Source organism: Pan troglodytes, chromosome 18, assembly GCF_028858775.2.
Source record: "Pan troglodytes isolate AG18354 chromosome 18, NHGRI_mPanTro3-v2.0_pri, whole genome shotgun sequence".
Classification (NCBI taxonomy): Eukaryota; Metazoa; Chordata; class Mammalia; order Primates; family Hominidae; genus Pan; species Pan troglodytes.
In genome coordinates this window covers 65,111,210-65,131,479 of record NC_072416.2, presented here as the reverse complement: position 1 = coordinate 65,131,479, position 20,270 = coordinate 65,111,210, and the positions used below count along the sequence as shown (strand labels likewise).

The 20,270-nt window shown below is 40.0% G+C and overlaps 1 protein-coding gene across 9 annotated transcripts in view; it reads right to left on the bottom strand.

Annotated features, from left to right (window-relative positions):
- CBFB (core-binding factor subunit beta) overlaps positions 1-20,270 on the bottom strand; it is a 73,081-nt gene that overhangs the window by 15,883 nt on the left and 36,928 nt on the right. For 3 of the 9 annotated variants that reach the window (XR_001710399.4, XR_010152364.1, XM_016929998.4), the window contains exons 4-5: positions 19,436-19,552; positions 2,883-2,978 (exon numbers count right to left, since the gene is read on the bottom strand). Coding sequence is in view for 6 of the 9 variants with exons in the window: in XM_016929998.4 (XP_016785487.1) it covers positions 2,883-2,978; positions 19,436-19,552 (213 nt within the window). In the remaining 3 variants the exon portion in view is untranslated. Of the gene's footprint in view, positions 1-2,851; positions 2,979-19,435; positions 19,553-20,270 lie in introns of all 9 variants that reach the window. The other 6 variants (XM_016929999.4, XM_054669406.2, XR_001710401.4 and 3 more) reach the window with 3 other exon arrangements.

Genomic DNA, 20,270 nt, shown 5'->3' with positions numbered 1-20,270 from the left:
AGTGAGATTCCATCACACACACACACAGAGACACACACACACACACACACACACACACAATTTATTTCATACACTAACCACCAAATAGGCTTGATTTTTAAATGTATTCTAAGTAAATATATTTTAACACAACTAGAAATTTTATGTAATACTTTAAATAATATTAACAATAATAATAGCACCTGACACCTAGTCAGTGGCACATATGCTAAAAGTGGTTTCACATGTATTTACTCATTTAATCCTCACAATGACCATATGAGACAGGCAGGATTATTACTCCTATTTTGTAGATGAGGAAACTCAGTCATAGAAAAGTGAAGTAAGCTGTCCAAGCTGACAAAGTAAATGACAGAGCCAGATTCAGACTTCTGTCTGGCTGTAGAGTCTGGGCTCTTAGCCACTGTCTGCACCCATGCACACACACACACACGTATGCACACACACCTTAATTTAAACAATAGTGTACATATAATTTTGTGCTTGGAAAAAAACCACAAATTTTCTTCATTATGTAACATTGACTTAAAAACTTAAAAAAAGTGGTAAAATACACATATCATAAAACTTACCATCTTAGCCATTTTTAAAGCATACACTCAGTAGTGTTAAGTACATTCACACTGTTGTGCAACCAACTAGAACTCTCTTCATCTTGCAAAACTGAAACTCTATACTCTTTAAATAACTAACCCCCATTATCCCGGCAACCACTATTCTACTGTCTGTAGATTCCAAAAGTATATAGGACATGAATTTAACAATCTTAGGTACCTAATACTGATTTTTAACACCTGGAAATGGTTCTGTTTAGTTGATATATTATATTTTAATGTATTTTGATTATCAAAGATGAATGTGTGCTTTTTCTATTTCTTCTTGTATGAAATGTTCATGTTGATACAAAGTTTATAAACTTGAAGCATGATATACAGTAACATTTGACAACTCTTCTTCAAACACATTAGTTCTTATCTTGATTATTTTTGCTAGAATATACCTTTTTTTTTTTTTTTTTTTGAGGTAGGATCCTGCTCCGTCATCCAGGCTGGAGTACAGTGGCACGATCATAGCTCCTGCAGCCTTAAGCGCCTAGGCTCAAGCTATCCCCCTGCTTCAGCCTCCTGAGTAGCTAGGACAACAGGCATGTGCCACCATGCTGGCTAATTTTTTATTTTTTGCAGAGATGGGGGCTTGCTATTTTGCCCAAGATGGTCTCAAATTCCCAGCCTCAAGCAATCCTCCCACCTCAGCCTCCCAAAGTGCTGGGATTACAAGTGTGAGCCATAGCATCTGGCCCTAGAATACAATTTTTAAAGAAAATCTGTATTTCTGAACAATTTGTATATACTTTGAATATTAATTTTTATAATTGAGGTTTGTTTAAAGCAGAGTACAATTTTGTGTAAAAAAATTAAAATTCCATTGTCAATTAAAAGACACATCAAAATTCAGAAACCAACATGGTAGATTTAAAAAAGTGGGGGGAAAAAAGCTCAAATTTTAAAACTGGGCAAGACTAAACTTCAATGGGTACTAAAACTAAAGAAATACAAGACATAAATTAACTATAAAAATTGAAATAATGGGCCGGACGCAGTGGCTCACGCCTATAATCAATCCAAGCATTTTGGGAGGCTGAGGTGGGTGGATCATGAGGTCAGGAGTCCGAGACCAGCCTGACCAACACGGTGAAACCCTGCCTATACTAAAAATACAAAAATTAGCCGGGCATGGTGGTGTGCGCCTGTAATCCCAGCTACTCAGGATGCTGAGGCAGGAGAATCACTTGAACCTGGGAGGCAGAGGCTGCAGTGAGCCGAGATCACGCCACTGTACTCCAGCCTGGGCGACAGAGCAAGACTCCATCTCAAAAAAAAAAAAAAAATCGAAATAATGATTACTTTTGAGCAAAAATCATGAGAAAGTCATGATTAGATGTATATATGGAAGGGGCTGCTGGGGTTAGCTGTCAAAGGTTTATTTATGTATTATTTATTTATTTCCTAAAGGCAGGATCTCACTCTGTCATCCAGGCTGGAATACAGTGGCACAATCACTGCTCACTGTAACCTCAAACTCCAGGGCTCAAGTGATTCTCCTATCTTGGCCTACCAAGTGACTAAAGCTACAGGCATATGCCACCAAACCCAGCTAATTTTCTTACTTTTTGTAGAGACAGAGTTGCTCAGGCTCAAAGTTTTATTTTTTGACCAAACCGTGGTTGTAAGGATGTTAACCTTACAGTAATTCATTGGGCTATAGATTTATTTATTATTATTATTTTAAAAAATGTATCCTAAGTAAACCAGCAAAGGAAGCTACAGATTTGTTAATGTTGATTTCTGTTTCTGTATTTTACAATAGAAAGGTTAAAAGAAAAAGTTTAATTCCGTTCTTTGAATAGTTTGAAAATATTAAATTTTCCTTTAGTTAAAATCACACAAATGACTGACAATTATAGTTATAAAACCAAGACAAATATTCATAGAAAAATGGAAAGTAGTATTACTCAAGTTTTAATAACGTTCTAAAAATATGCAATCTATGTTAACATAAGCTGATTTTTACAAATAATTTGAAAAATAAGAAAAAAAGAGGTGAGATTTTGAGTAAATGAATTAAGAGAAAATATACCTTATTATAGTAAATGATTTTTATGAAGACCAATGAATGAGGAATTGATGTACAACTTTAAAATTAAAATAAATTTCTTTACAGCAATTACATTTAATAAATACAAAGTCAGAGAGTACAACTTTTTAAAAATGAAAGACAAAATTAAACTATTAAAAAGCATTATGCACAAACATCACAAACACAGCCTGAGAGTTTGGGGGAAAGTACTAACCAGTTACTGCCAGCAGCTGTGAAACTCTCACCTCCATTTCCTCCCGATGAGACCTGTCTCTATCTTCAAATTCGCGTGTCCTTCTCCGAGCCTCTTCAAAGGCCTGTTGTGCTAATGCATCCTCCTGCTGTCAGAATACATGAAATACCTATTTTAATTTTGATTTATAAAAAAAATACAAGATTTGGGCTTTTTTTTTTTTTTTTCCTGAAACAGTGGCCGGGCGCAGTGGCTCACGCCTGTAATCTCAGCACTTTGGGAGGCCGAGGCGGGCAGATCACTTGAGGTCAGGAGTTCGAGACCAGCCTGACCAACATGGTGAAACCGCATCTCTACTAAAAATACAGAAATTAGCTGGATGTTGTGGTGCATGTTTGTAATCCCAGCTACTTGGGAGGCTGAGGCAGAATAGCTTAAAACCCAGGAGGTGAAGGTTGCAGTGAGCCGAGATTGCGCCATTGCACTCCAGCCTGTCTCAAAAAAAAAGGAAAAGAAAAAAAAAGAAAAAAAAAAAGAAACAGCATCCCGCTCTGTTACTCAGGCTGGAGTACAAGTGCAGTGGTGGAATCATAGCTCACCGCAACCTGAAAATCATAGGCTTAACCCCATTACAGCAATTCTCCTGCCTCAGCCTCCCAAGCAGCTGGGACTACAGGCACGCACCACTGCGCCTGGTTAATTTTTTTTTTTAGTTTTTGTAGAGACTGGGTCTTGCTATGTTGACCAGGCTGGTCTCAAACTCCTGGCCTCAAGAGATCCTCCCGTCTCGGCCTCCCAAAGTGCTGGGATTACAGGTGCAAGCCACCTTGTCCAGCCTTTTTTATTCCGACGGAAACAAACAGCAGAGTATTTCTGAAACATCAACACCATTAAAAAAAAAAGTCAGATTTTCTTAATCCAGTCTATCATTGTTGGACATTTGGGTTGGTTCCAAGTCTTTGCTATTGTGAACAGTGCTGCAATAAACATACGTGTGCATGTGTCTTTATAGCAGCATGATTTATACTATGCAGCCATAAAAAAGGATGAGTTCATGTCCTTTGTAGGGACATGGATGAAACTGGAAATCATCATTCTCAGTAAACTATCGCCAAGAACAAAAAACCAAACACCGCATATTCTCACTCATAGGTGGGAATTGAACAATGAGAACACATGGACACAGGAAGGGGAACATCACACTCTGGGGACTGTTGTGGGGTGGGGGGAGGGGGGAGGGATAGCATTGGGAGATATACCTAATGCTAGATGACAAGTTAGTGGCTGCAGCGCACCAGCATGTCACATGTATACATATGTAACTAATCTGCACATTGTGCACACGTACCCTAAAACTTAAAGTATATATATAAAAAAAAGTCAGAGGTACTTTTAAAAGAAAAATTCAGTATTTCATATTTTATGCCACACCTTGGAAACATAAGTCATGTTAATCATATTCTAACAATTGAAAATGCTCTTCTGTTTTCTTTACCTACTTAATCCTACTCATCAAAATAAAATCCTGATGAATACAATATTTAAGGCTAACAAATGTGGTAAATACTTCTATCATTTGGGGAAAAGAAATGCTCTATGAACTAAAGCCAGAAATATAAATGAAGATGAACAGCACTGACTACACAAATGTTGGAAACTTCTGGACAACAAAAAGCAAATAAAATCTCAAGGGAAATTATTAAGGAAAATATATTTATTAACATATAACAAATCTGTCTTTTCCCAGTTAGTGGCTAAAGATCTGCACCTGAAGGAAACCCAGATACCTCAGGACTCATTGCGTCTAAAAAGGTAACCAACTTAAACTTTCTCCTCTACTCTTTTTTGTTCTCTGTTGGTGGCACCATTTTTTTTTCTGCGAGAAACCTGAGCCATCATCTTTGACTCTTCACTCTCTCGTTGTCTCCATAATCAATCAACCACTGAGTCCTACCCACTTGATGTCCTATATATTTTTGGAATCTTCAGTCTCCTCTTCATTCCTATAAAAAGTTTCCTAGTTCAGACCCCTAAAATCTCACTTAGACCATTGCAAAAGTCTCCTCAACAGTCTCTCCTTGCTTCCATTTGGTCACTCCTCAACCCAATCTACCACACAGCCATCGGAGTATGCCTTTAAAGCACAATCTGACTACAATGCCCCCAACTTAAAAAAACTCCCTCACTGTGTACAGCCCAGGATGCTTGGCCTTTGCCGTCACACACTTCTGAATACTAGAATTTATTATTATTATTATTTTTGAGACGGAGTCTCACTCTGTTGCCCAGGCTGGAGTACAGCAGTGTGATCTCTGCTCACTGCAACCTCCCAGGTTCAAGCAATTATCTTGCTTCAGCCTCCCGAGTAGCTGGGACTACAGGTGCGCATCACCATGCCCGGCTGGTCTTGAACTCCTGACCTCAAGTGATTTGCCTGACTTGGCCTCCCAAAATCCTGGGCTTATAGGCGTGAGCCACTGTGTCCGGCCAGAATACCAGGATTTTTGATGGTACACTTGAAGAAACGAAAAGATCCAAAACAATACCAGAAAAGTCATCAATACTACTCACTTTCCTAGATTCACTGCAGCAAGGGGTGGCCACGTAACTCAATTGTAGCCAATGAGACAGAAACACAAGTCACCTAATGGGGCTTCCAAGAAAGTTTGAGACATTTCACCATTCCACCTTCTTAGGAACTGATGCAGTGCTCAGAGATGCAGCAGCCATCTTGCAAACATAATAATGAGGACACAGTCACACAATGAGCATGGTACAGCAGCAAGATTAAAAGACCTCATATCACGTTGGGGTCAAAAAAAAAAAAAAAAAAAAGACCCAGGGCCTCTGATAACATAATTAAGTGCTATACCAGGCCTGGACTGTGTACTGCTGGATATCTTGTTCTGTGTGATAAATCCTTTATTTGTCACTGTCAGTGGGGTTTTCTAATACTCAAAATTTTCAGTGACAATGTCTATAACGTAAACAGAATGGAAAGATGTAATCAAATTCCCATTCTTGTGATGCACTTACTAGCTTTATAACCCAGGGCAATGTTATTTCATTTCTCTAAGCCTCAGTAAATTTACATGTAAGAAAGGCATAGTAATACTTTATAACAAGATTGTTGTAAAGATTAAATAACACATAAAAAGTGCTTAAGCATACTGACAGCATTCAATAAATGCTATTATTCAACAAGCACTTATGGATACATAAAATTCAAACATTTGACTGAACATCATAACATGGACCTACTATATTCTCAGGACATAATATAAGCCAGAGGTAGCCACAAAAGAATGCTGTTTCCAATTTCCCACGGCTTTCTATGCACTTAGGTATCAACTGGGACACATCTGCCGATGACAGGAAAAAACTGTGGGCCTGGTGCGGTGGCTCACACCTATAAGCTCAAGCACTTTGGGAGGCCAAGGCCAGTGGATCACCTGAGTTTGGGAGTTGAAGAGACCAGCCCTGGCCAACATGGTGAAACCCCGTCTCTACTAAAAAACCAAATATAAAAAATTAGCCAGGCATGGTGGCAGGCCCCTGTAATCCCAGCTACTCGGGAGGCTGAGGCAGAAGAATCACTTGAACCCCTGAAGGCAGAGGTTGCGGTGAGCCAAGATCACACCATTGCACTCCAGCCTGGGCAACAAGAGCGAAACTCCATTTCAAAACAAGAATAAAAAGTATCATTATTAATATTTGCAGCAAAATAAGCCAGGAGATATTTGGTAGCCTTCACTTTCTTGTTCCATCTTCTGTTTTGATCTTTTCTTTACTCTCTTTTTTAGAGAAGGGGTCTCGCTCTCAAGCCCAGGCTGGAGTGCAGTGGTGTGATTACAGCTCACTGCAGCCTCAACCTCCCAAGCTCAAATGATTCTCCTGCTTCAGGCTCCCAAGTAGCAGGGACTACAGGTGTGTGCCACCAGAGCTAATTTTTAAATTTTTTATAGAGAGATGAAGTCTCGCTCTGTTGCCCAGACTGGTCTTGAACTCCCAATATCAAGTGATCCTCCTGCCTCAACCTCCCAAAGTGCTGGGATCACAGGCATGAGCCACCATGCCCAGCTTGTCTTGGTATTTTCTAATGACATGTGAGACGTATGTGCAGTGAACAGAGTTCACACTTTAACAAATGGTAAAATGGAAAGACAATCAGCAATTACCAGTATTATCCTGATCCTTTCCTGCTGCAATCTAACACCTCCCTTTCAAGGACAGCATAAAGGGCACCTGCTAATAAAAACCACGTGCTTACCCACAAAGTAGGCTCAAATGGCTAGGAACAACCAACTCCATTCAGGTTCGGGTAGGATAAGGTTTTCAATTCTCCCGTCCCCACCAGCCACTTGTTATACTACTAGTCTGTTACTCCAAAGTCTATACCACAACCTGCACAACGTAGCCAGGTGGGGTCATCATAAAACATGGCTGGGTGTAAATTAAATCCATGTGGAAAATAAAGGCTTAGCAGTTCTGTCATAGAGCATACACAGAATATTCGACCACTCTTGTTGTAGTAATTCTCTCTTCACTGTATTTAAATTGTGTCTTTATTTATTGTCTAAATCTACAACTATATATATTTTACAGTTCGGTAACACTTACCTTTCTGCATCAGAGTTTAAAAACTGGAAGTTCATGCTTAATTAAAAAATTAAGAATCAATTTTTTTTCCAAGAAAGTTGATGATGAACATCTAATTTGCACAAAATATCGACATTTACTATTCTCTGTGGGGACCAGAATGGTATCACTGATCACATGAAAACCAAAATAAATAAATCTGCTGAAGAAGCATCAGTATTTACATAAAAGACAATCAGTATGTGCAGCTGCAAATGGTACATTTAACACATCAATCTGTAGCACATAACTTTTCACTTAAATGACTCTTCCAAATTAATTTCACCCACGTTTTTGTGCATATGTAAAAAGTAAAGCTGTTTATACGTTGCTTCATGAACAGAAAAACCTTGCAAACAAAAAGACACTAATTTTACAGCAGTGTCATCAAGTACTTCAAATAGAAAATTCATCAATTCCAATAATGGTTCAATTTTTCTAATCCAATCATGGAATCAAATAAAACTTTGCAAGGTCATTATACTGAAGGTGAAATATTGTTTTGTGATTGCCAAAACAAAGTCATTTAAAAAGTACAACAATGAAGATAAAATTATTGGCTTATATTGGTAATACAAATGTTGGTGGAACACATATTGTATAAGAAAATAACATTCTCATTGAATTAGAAATCTACTAGGAACTAGTAGTGGTACACATATAATTTATAACTGCATCCAAAGAAATGAAACATTCTATCCTTTAGAAGTTATAGTTTATATAACTTACAAATATCTTTATATATCCATAGTTAAAGTAACTGAACTGCAGAATTTTGACAAAGCTGACGATGAATTAAAAAATATAATCTCATGACAGTACACACTAGATTTTTAGAAAACTTGAGTCTCAAGAACTATGCTAAAACCAACCTAGTTCCTACAATAACAATGACCTTCTTTTGGTAAATGAGTCTTTGTAGTAAAGTTTTGTTTAAAATTAGTTGGAAATCTCTGATTATTCAATGGTAAAGTGCCAAAATCTTCATATTTTTCAAGCTTTTAGACAATTATATTAAAAAACCAAGTGTGGCAGATCACCTGAGGTCAGGAGTTTGAGACCAGTCTGGCCAACATGGTGAAACCCTGTCTCTACTAAAAATACAAAAATTAGCTGGGCGTGGTAGAGGGTGCCTATAATCCCAGCTATTCGGGAGGCTGAGGCAGGAGAATGGTTTGAACCCAGGAGCCGGAGGTTGCAGTGAGCTGAGATCGTGCCACTGTACTCCAGCCTGGGAAACAGAAAAAGACTCCATCTCAAAAACAAACAAACAAACAACAACCAAGTGTGTAAAGAACACATTCAAACTTAAACTAAAAGATGAAAATACAATTTAAATTTGAACCTTTATAACTGTACTCAGAAATATCTTCATTTATAGAAAAACCTTTGAAATATTTTATCGCAGTATTTTACACATATTAAAAAAGTACACGTATCTTAAGGCTATGCTGTCCAATATGACAGTCACATGCCACAGGTGACTACTGCAAACTTGAAATATGAATAGTCTATTGGGTACAGTGGCACACACCTGTAGTACCAGGCTGAGGTGGGATGATCACTTGAGCCCAGGAGTTTGTGGTATAGCGAGACCTTGTCTCAAAAAAGAAAAAAAAATTAATATGAGTTGAGAAGCAATGTAACTAGACTATATACCCTGAATTTCAAATACTCATTACCAAAATAATATATCTCAATAAATTTTTATATCGGTTATATGTTCAAATAATACTTTTGGGTATACTGGGTTAAATAAAATGTAAAAAAATCACACCTGTTTCTTTTTCTAACTTTTAAAATGGGCATCTAGAAAATTTTATTTTTTCTAGAAAAATTTAAATTACAGTATATGGCTTATATATTAATTCTACAGGACCGCACTGTCCTAAACTCAGCTTGATAAATTTTCACAAATTGAACTCGCCCATATAACTAGAGATATATGAAGAAACAAAACAGTATCAGCATCCTGGAAGCCTCCTGCTCCATTCCAGTAATTAGCCCCCTCCACCCAAGAGGGCACCATAACCCTTACTTCTAAAGCATGTGTTAATGATGAATAATAGACTTTGGGCATTTCAGTTTCTGTGCTGCTCTACCCTGTTTCCCTCCTGTTCCTAGAGGTGACCACTATCCATAATTTTGTGAATACTACTTACTGCTTTCCTATTATTTATTACCAAGAGGCATTTTGCTTAATTTTGCCTCTTTTTCACTTTCTATAAAAAGAAATAAATGGGGGGAAAAACATGTATTGGTTTTACCTGATTTTGTACTTTTACATAAATCGATTCATATAACATGTGATGTTCTTTAAATTATTTATTTTTTTGAGGCAGTCTGTTGCCCAGGCTGAAGTGCAATAGAGCAATCATGGCTCACTGCAGCCTTGACCACCTGGGCTCAAGTGATCGACCTACCTCAACCTCCCAAGTAACTAGGACTACAAGTGCATGCCACCATGCCTGGCTAATTTTTTAAATTTTTTTGAGATGAAGTCTAGCTCTGTCACTCAGGCTGGAGTGCAGTGGCGCGATCTCAGCTCACTGCAACCTCTGCCTCCCGGGTCCAAGCGATTCTCCTGCCTCAGCCTCCCGAGCAGCTTGGACTACAGGAACCCCCCACCATACCTAGCTAATTTTTGTATTTTTAGTTGATACGGGGTTTCACCATACTGGCCAAGCTGGTCTCGAACTCCTGACCTTGTGATCTGCCCACCTTGGCCTCCCAAAGTGCTGGGATTACAGGCATGAGCCACTGTACCCAGTTAATTTTTAAAATTTTTTGAAATTTTTAAATTTCAGGCTCTTCAACTCCTGGCCTGAAACAACCCTCCTGCCTTGGCCTCCCAAAGCGCTGGGATTACAAGGGTGAGGCACCATAACTGGCCTGTTCTGTACCCTCAATATTTTGGAGGAACTCACACATATTGGTGTTAGTTGTAGCTTTTCATTCTCAGTGTATTTGTGCGACCACGCACTTTATAAATTTCACTGTTAATGGCCATTTGCGCAGTTTACAATTTCTAGCTATTACTAATAATAGTTATAAATGTCCTAGCACATATTTTGTGATGAATATGCATATTCACTCCTGTTGCCATCATGCCTTGGAGTAGAACTGCTAGATCATAGTGTGTGTGTGTGTGTATATATATATATGCACATATATGCATGCGCAGCTTGCATATTTACAGCCAGTTTTCCAAATGTTGTGCCAATCTTACATAACCAACACACCAACTGCTGCTCTACATTCTTGTCAATGTTTGGTACTGTCTTCTTCATTTGAACCATTCTGATGACTGTGTGGTAGTACTGTAGTTTTAATAATTATTTTTCTGATGATCCAAGAAAGCTGAATCCTTTTCATTTGCATAGCCTGTTTGTGAACTGCCTGTTAAATGTCTTTCACCAATTTCTTTTAGGTTGTCTGTGTTTCCTTTCAATGAAAATATTTTCTCACTGAAATGTAAGAGTTCTTTATAATACACACACACATACACTCATGTGCACACACACACACACACATATATGTATTTTTTTTGAGATAGACTCTCGCTCTGTTGCCCAGGCTGGAGTGCAGTGACGTGATCTCGGCTCACTGAAACCTCTGCCTCCCAGGTTCATGGGATTCTCCTGCCTCAGCCTCCTGAGTAGCTGGGATTATAGGTGTGTGCCACCATACCTGGCTAATTTTTGTATTTTTTAGTAGAGATGGGGTTTTGCCATATTGGCCAGGCTGGTCTCCAACTCCTGGCCTCAAGCGATCTGCCCACCTTGGCCACCCAAAGTGTTGGGATTACAAGCATGAGCCACTGCGCCTGGCCTCTACATATTTTATGTAAGTCCTTTGCCAGAAACATTTTCCACCACTGTTCAGGTTGCCTTTACATTCTCTTAATGCTGTCTTTTGATAAACAGTTCTTGGTTTTACCATAATTCGTTATTTATCCATTTACTTACAGTTTAGCATCTTTTGTGTCCTGTTCAAGTTTTTGCCTACTCCAAGGTCACAAAATGATCTTCTCATTTTCCTTTAAAAAGCTTTACTGTTTCGGCCGGGCGCAGTGGCTCATGCCTGTAATCCCAGCACTTTGGGAGGCCGAAGCGGGTGGATCATGAGGTCAAGAGATCGAGACCAGCCTGGCCAACATGGTGAAACCTCGTCTCTACTAAAAATACAAAAATTAGCAGGGTATGATGGCACGTGCCTGTAGTCCCAGCTACTTGGGAGGCTGAGGCAGGAGAATCACTTGAACCCGGGAGGCAGAGGTTACAGTGAGCTGAGATCACGCCACTGCACTCCAGCCTGGTGACAGAGCTAGACTCTGTCTCAAAAAAAAAAAAAAAAAAAGCTTTACTGTTTTACATTTTATAAACTGCTATCCATCTGAAATTGATTTTTGTGAATGGTATAAGGGGCTCTGATATATTTTCCCCTCACAGAAATGTTTTATTGTCCCAGCGCCATTTACTGAAGAGACCTACCCCTTGCCCCCCACCCTTGTCTGCACTGCAGTGTCACCTTTGTCTTTGTTTATTGCTGGTATATAGAAATGTAACTGATGGTGTACTGACCTTGTATTACATCTAATGCCCTGTGAAATTCATGTGTTAGTTTTCTTAATAGTGTGTAAATTATCTTAGATTTTCTAAGTACATGCATCTTCTGCAAATAACAGTTTGGTGTTTTTTGTTTTTTGTTTTTTTTGAGATGGAGTCTCGCTCTGTTGCCCAGGCTTGGAGTGCAGTGGCACCATCTTGGCTCACTGCAAGCTCCGCCTCCTGGGTTCATGCCATTCTCATGCCTCAGCTTCCCAAGTAACTGGGACTACAGGTGCCCTCCACTATGCCCAGCTAATTTTTGTAGTTTTGGTTGAGACGGGTTTCACCATGTTGGCCAGGCTGGTCTCGAACTCCTTACCTCAGGTGATTTGCCCGCCTCAGCTTTCCAAAGTGCTGGGATTACAGGCATAAGCCACTGCGCCCGGCCTCGTGTTTTTTTGAGATGGAGTCTCACTCTGCTGCCCAGGCTGGAGTGCAATGGCATGATCTCGGCTCACTGCAACCTCCACCTCCTGGGTTTAAGTAATTCTCCTGCCTCAGCCTCCTGAGTAGCTAGAACCACAGGCACGCACCACCATGGCTAATTTTTGAATTTTCAGTAGAGACGGAGTTTCACCATGTTGGCCAGGCTGGTCTCGAACTCCTGACCTCAAGTGATCCACCTGTCTCGGCCTCTCAAGAGTGCAGGGATTACAAGTATGAGCCACTGCATCTGGTCACATGTCTTCTGTTTCTTTTTGGGAAAAGAATCTTGGATGGAATTCCATTTTTAACTGGAAATGATTTGATTCTGAAGTAACTGAACTTGGCAAAATTTTCAGAAGAATCATAAATAGAGATAGAATCATAAATAGAGACAGCTTCGACAGGTATTGTCTTATACCAAACTTGTCAAAGAAGGGCACTCTGGACAAAAGCAGAGACAATACCTGTGAAAATATTTCAGCTGAAATAGTTATACAATTTAATCTTTCAAAAATGGAATTGACTCTCTTCCATTTAGCTCTTAGTTTACCAGATACTTCAGCATTTGTTAGAGAGTATTTTGTCAATTTTTTACGTAGTTTACAGACACTCAATTGAAGATGTCAGCTGTTCCAAATTTACTAATTATAATATGCAACTCTGAAGCATATTGTGAGCACTTTTATGAAGAAAATAAAAGTAAGGGGCTAGATGCAGTGGCTCATGCCTATAATCCTAGTGCTTTGGGAGGCTGTGGCAGGAGGATCGTTTGAAGCCAGCAATTCAAGACCAGCCTGGCCAACATGGTAAGACCTCATCTCTACAAAAGATAAAAAAAATCAGCCAAGCACGGCAGGAGCTTGAGGCTGTAGTGAGCTGTCATTGTACCACTGCACTCTGGCCTGAGCAACAGAGCAAGACTCTGTCGCTAAAAAAAAAAGAAAAAAGAGGCCGGGCATGGTGGCTCACGCCTGTAATCCCAGCACTTTGGGAGGCTGAGGCGGGCAGATCACCTGAGGTCAGGAGTTGAAGACCAGCCTGACCAACATGGAGAAACCCCGTCTCCACTAAAAATACAAAATTAGCTGGGCATGGTGGCACAGGCCTGTAACCCCAGCTACTCAGGAGGCTGAGGCAGGAGAATCGCTTGAACCCAGGAGGCGGAGGTTGAGGTGAGCCCAGATTGTGCCATTGCACTCCAGCCGGGGTGACAGAGCAAGACTCTGTCTGAAAAAAAAAAAAGAAAAAAAAAGAAAAACAAGACCATATTGAAAAATCTATATATTCTTCAGAAAAATATTAGATACAGATATAAATAAGGGACTAATAAAGTGCATGAATAAATATCAAGACTAAGTATTCTGCTTATTAATCTTAATGTTCAGAAGATTAGCATAAAGATATCTTTTATTTTGCTGTAATGTGCACGTTATTTTATTTAAAAACGTATTTTTAAAAATGTTTTTTGAATGAAACAATTTTTCTAGGGCTAGCAATATAATAAAATCAATTTGTGGGTCAAAATGTTATATAATTTCAGTTAAACATGACCTTATACTTTTAAGAATAATACAGTGACAATAAGTAATATGGTCACTCTCATCCTATATCAAATTATATTACATTATGAATGATATAACATTAACCATGAACTTTAACTTTTCAAAAAACTGTTTTTTGGTTAATTCAGAAGAGTTATTTCTGCCTGTGTGATCAGCAGAGAGAAACAAAGCTGTGTTGGGCCATGGAAGTGAGGCTGCCACCAGGCTCACTCGCTAGAGATGGGGCCTATTCCAGCCCAGTGAAAGAGGGCTGAAATCCATGCTTTGTGATTTTACACACTACTTCACAAGACAGACATCTGGAGAAGAGTGGAAACCCTAAGTATAAAATGCTAAAGTACAAGCAGTAACAAACAAGAGTTTTCGTTTAGGAACTGTACTGCACACTAGATACTGTGCTAGGCACAGCCCTTTACATATGCTATCCCATTCAACTGCCCACAATCTTGTGGGCAGCATTATCCCATCTTAGGAAGGAGAAATCTGAGGCCTGGAGAGATTTAATAACTTGCCAGCATCACACAGCTAGTGTTTTAGTCATCTGAGGATGCCATACTAAAATACCATAAATGGAGTGGCTTAAACAACAGAAATTTATTTTCTCACATTTCTGGAGACTAGCAATCCCAGATCAATGTGCCAGTCAATTTGGTTCCCCGTGAGGAACCTCTTTCTGGCATGCAGACATCCATCTTCTCACTGTGTCCTCATACGGCAGAGAGAGAGACAGAGAGCTCTCTCCTGTCTCTTCTCATAAGGACACTAACCCTACTGGATCAGAGCCCCACTCTTATGCCTTTATCTAACCTTAATTACCTCCATAAATGCCCTATCTTCAAGTACAGTAACAACGGGAGTAGGGCTTCAACATATCAATTTGGGGATGGGGTAAACAAACATTCAGTTCATAAGAGCCGATAAGTAGTGGGGCCAGGATTCACATTATACGACTATGAACTCCTGCCCCTAGCATCTACATTTCATTGCCTCTTTACTTATATTATCTTGCAGATGGGGACAAGGGGAGCTACAGGGAAGTACTGATTGCTGCCTAAATAGTTGGAGTCACCTGCTCTGAATTTTTTTTACTATACACTGTATAACTCCTATTATCGTTAAGAGTTATGTAACTCCATTGTGATAGTAGTAAACTATCACAACAGATGGCACTTAATTTGTAGTGATATAGTTCAATTTGGGGACTATGGAAATAAGGCTTGGAAAACTCCAAGTATAAAAAATGTTAAAAATGTTAACCTATTATCTTAATAAAATACTTTAGTTTTTGTTGTTTGTTTTTGAGACAGGGTCTTGTCTTGCTCTGTCACCCAGGCTGGAGTGCAGTGGTGTGATCTCGGCTCATTGCAATCTCAGCCTCCTGGGTTCAAGCAATCATCCCACCTCAGCTTCCTGAGTAGCTGGGACTACAGGTGCACACCACCACAGCTGGCTAATTTTTTTTTTTTTTTTTTGGTAGAGACAGGGTTTTGCCACATTGCCCAGGTTGGTCTCAAACTCCTGGGACCAAGCAATACTCCCATCTCTGCCTTTCCAAGTGCTGGAATTACAAGCGTGAGCCACTGCACCCTGTCAAAATACTTTAGTTTTTTAAAAGTCAATCCAATCTGAATTTTCCTTATATAAATAAAGTCTGCTTTATCACTTCTTAACAGAAAATAGACTTCTAGATTGCTGGTTGTTTATTATTTTTCTGAAAGAATTGGAAATTCATTAGCATTGTGGAAATCAGGGTAGTGCATGGATTCTTTCTTTATTTTTATGTTTAGAGATGAAGGTCTCATTATGTTGCCTAGGCTGGGCTGGAACTCCTGGGATCAAGGGATCCTCCTGCTTCAGCCTCCCAAGTAGCTAGGACTACAGGCATGTGCCACTGGGATGGCCTGGGCCAGACCAAGGATTCTTTCTTAAGACTTTTAACTTTGAATCCTAAGCTTTTCACTAGAAAGTTTTAATTTTTTGATCCCCTTTAAAGAAAATTCTTACATTTCCATATATAAAGAACTATATGGGAAGATACAACAAAGAAACAACAAAGAGTTTCTTTATGTTCCTGTTATTATTTTAACTTTATTAAGAAGGTTAATATCAAGCAAACAATTAAAAGACATTAATACCTGCTAATAATCAGGTGCTTTTACATTTTCTTTGTTTTTAAAGAGACAGGGACTCACTCTGTCACTTAGGCTTGAGTGCAGTGGTGCGATCACAGCTCACTGCAGCCTCAAACTCCTGGGCTCAAGTGATCCTCCCACTTCGGTCTCCCAAAGTGCTGGGATTACAGGTGTGAGCCACTGCACCCAATCTGCTTTTACATTTTCTTTTGGTGCTTTTAATATGTCATCCCACAACTTTCTAGCCTCTATGATTTCAAGAGAAGTCAGCTGTTAATCTTACCGTGGTTCCTTCGCGTGTGAGGAATCCTTTCTTGCTGCTTTCATGATTCCTTGTCTCTCAACAGTTTATAATGTGACTAGGTATGGATTTCTTTGTGTTTATCCTACTTAGTGTCCACTGAGCTTCTTGGACAATGTGGATTAATATTTTTCATCAAACGTGAGAGTTTTTGGCTACTACTTCTTAAAATGTATCTTCAACCTCTTTCTTTCCTTTCCTGAAACTTTCATTACATTTATGTTAATATGTGTGCTGGTGTCCCACAGGTCCCCAAGACTCTGTTAATTTTTCTTGTTCATATGTCAGCTCTTATCTACCATTTAGTCTGTGAACTTTTTGTTACTACTGTACTTTCCAACTCCAGAATTTCTTTTTTTTTTTGAGATGAAGTCTTGCTCTGTCGCCCAGGCTGGAGTGCAGTGATGCGATCTTGGCTTGCTGCAACCTCTGCCTCCTGGGTCCAAGCTATTCTCCTAACTCAGCCTCCTGAGAAGTTGGGATGGCAGGCATATGCCACAACACTTGGCGTTTTTTTTGAGACGGAGTTTCGCTCTTGTTGCCCAGGCTGGAGTGCAATGGTGCAATCTCGGCTCACTGCAATCTCCACCTCCCGGGTTCAAGTGATTCTTGAGCCTCAGCCTCCTGAGTAGGTGGGATTACAGGCATGCGCCACCATGCCTGGCTGATTTTGTATTTTTAGTAGAGATGGGGTTTCACCATGTTAGCCAGGCTGGTCTTGAATTCCTGACCTCAGGTGATCTGCCCGCCTTGGCCTCTCAAAGTGCTGGGATTATAGGCGTGAGCCAACCACGGCCAGCCTCAACTCCAGAATTTCTATTTGATTCTTTTAATAATTTAGATCCCTTTATTAATATACTCTACTTGATTAGTCACTGCCATCATAATTTCCTTTAACATTAAAAGGAAAGAATTTTCCTTTAGTTCTTTCAGTATATTTATAAAAACTACTTTGAAGTCTTTCTCACTAAGAACCAACACTTGGGCCCCCTCAAAGACAGTTTATATTGCTTGCTTTTTCACCTTTGTATAAGTTGCATTTTCATAGTTGCATGTCTCATAACTTTTTGCTGAAAACTAGACAGTTTAGATAATATACTGTAGCAACTCTGACTTCTGATCCTTGCTTTCAGCTTGTTGTTGATGTTTGTTTGTTTAGTGACTCGCCTGGACTAATTCTGAGGAGTCTGTTTTCCTCAGCAGCGCACAGCCTCTGATGTCACTGCTCAGTTTTTCTTTTTTTTTCTTTTTAGAGAAAGGATCTCACTCTGTTGCCCAGGCTGCAGTGCACTGGCATGATCATAGTTCACTGCAGCCTTGAGCTCCTGGACTCAAGCAATCCTTCCACCTCAGCCTCCTAAGTAGCTAGGACTAACAGACACATGCCACCACACCTGGTTAATTTTTAAAATTATTTGTGGAGATGGAGTCTCACCATGTTGCCCAGGCTGGTCTTTAACTCTTGGGCTCATGTGATCCTGCCATCTTGGCCTCCCCAAATGCTGGGATTATAAGCATGAGCCACTGCGCACAGCTGTCTTTTTAAGTCTTGCTTTCTGGGGGGTTGTTCCTGGATCAGCATAGTTCAGCCGTCAGCCAATGACTGGTCAGAGTTTTTACCCAAACATCTTGAGTCAGCAGACTTCCATCTTTTGCCACTGGACTTGTGTGTAGCTTAGGGAAATGCTTTCAAAGTTCAGGGAGTTTGCCAGTCTACCTTGTGTTCATCCAGGGAAAAGTAGCATGCAAGGGCCTTCTGTGTTCTCTTCAAGAGAGCAGGTGTAGCCTTGTACATGCACACAGCTTTCTGGATGACATGAGTGTAATCTTAGTAGGGTCTACTTTACCTATCACTTTCCCTGAATCTCCCTGATAAATTTCTGGCTGGTCCGCCATTTTGTTGCTTTCTGCAACACTAGCTTTGCCAGACTGTTAGCAAATGAGACCTCTATCATTTTAAACAATATGCCTGGGCATGGATTTTTTTTTCCCCAAGCCCTGCTTTTAATAAAGTCAGCTCTCTTTGACAGGACAACAGATCTACCAGTGCTCATGGCTTACCCTGCCCGCCCAGGGAAGAACCTGAGGGACCACAGAGCTGGGGAATAGGAGCAGCTCCTGACTAAAATGACACAGACTGTCACTGATCTTACTGAGATTCAATAGCTTCCATGAGGCCTTAAATGGGTGTTGTTTGTTGTTGTTGTTGTTGTTTTTGAGACAGAGTTTTGTTCTGTTGCCCAGCCTGGAGTGCAGTAGCGCGATCTCGGCTCACCGCAATCTCTGCCTCCTGGGTTCGAGCGATTCTCGTGCCTCAACTTCCCAAGTAGCTGGGATTACAGGTGTGCGCCACCATGCCTGGCTAATTTTTATATTTTTAGTAGAGATGGGGTTTCATCATGATGGCCAGGCTGGTCTCGAAATCCTGACCTCAAGTCTCAGGTGATCCGTCTGCCTCAGCCTCCCAAAGTGCTGGGATTACAGGTGTGAGCCACCACGTCCAGCTTTTTTTTTTTTTTTAAAAACAATTTTTGTCAAGTTTTATCATTGCTTTCTTGGGAGAGGACTTGTTGAGCTCCTCACTCAAGCATTCCAAAAGCACGGCTCCTACATTTTATTTTGAACTGTTTTTTCTTTTTTCCCTATTCATAGTGTTCTAAATATCAAGAATAAATATTTTAAAGAGCTACTTACTGGACTTTGAAGCACCCACTGAGCAGATACGAATAACCCATGAAATTTAGAACTGCTGAAGAAAAAACTTTCCCAAAATCAGGATCAGAATTTGAGTCTCAACATTTTCAGGATTCCTCAATATTGCTTCAACACAATACTTTCTACACTTACTCTTAAAAATTGGGTAAAATAGGTCCCCAGGCAAAGGCAAGATTAGGGACTAAAGGGACCATGCTCAATAAAGCCTGATGTCACCCTACCTGGGCTCGCTCCTCATCAAACTCCAGACAGCCCATACCATCCAGTCTTTGGAGATCAATCCAGCCTTTCCAGATAACACAGACTCCATTCAGAATCATGGGAGCCTTCAAATATACCTAAGACACAGAAAAGGATGAAAATAATTGAAAACCATCAGACACATGAAAATAAAAAGATTAAACTTACTTATATAAACTCTGTAGAAAAGATGAATAAAATTATGATTGACTGATTGATTGAGATGGAGTTTCGCTGTGCTCCCCAGGCTGGAATGCAGTGGCACAATCTCAGCTCACTGCAACCTCTGCCTCCCGGGTTCAAGCAATTCTCCCACCTCGGACTCCCCAGTAGCTGGGATTACAGGCGCTCACCATCATGCCTGGCTAATTTTTTTTTTTTTTTTTTTTTTGTATTTTTAGTAGAGATGGGGTTTCACCATGTTGCCCAGGCTGGTGCTGAACTTCTGAGCTCAGGCAATCTGCCAGCCTTTGCCTCCAAAAGTGCTAGGATTACAGGCGTGTGCTACCATGCCCGGCCAGACACTTTGATTTTTGAATGTTGGGTAGAAAGATGGAAAACAATTGGAAGCCACCACCCTCTGAAGAGAGCATGCACTGCTTCCCTCAACGTGGGTTCCTGGAGCCATGCAGGATCAGGCTGTTGATACTCCCCTCAGTTTTATAAGCTATCTCACAGATTCCTGATAATTAATCTTTTTTTCTTTTTATTTTTTTGTCTTGTTAGCCAGAGTTGATTTCTACTGCTTTTAACCAAAGAACTTTAACTGGTATAATATTTACTATTATATCACATTAAGTAGTATGTGGTTATCTT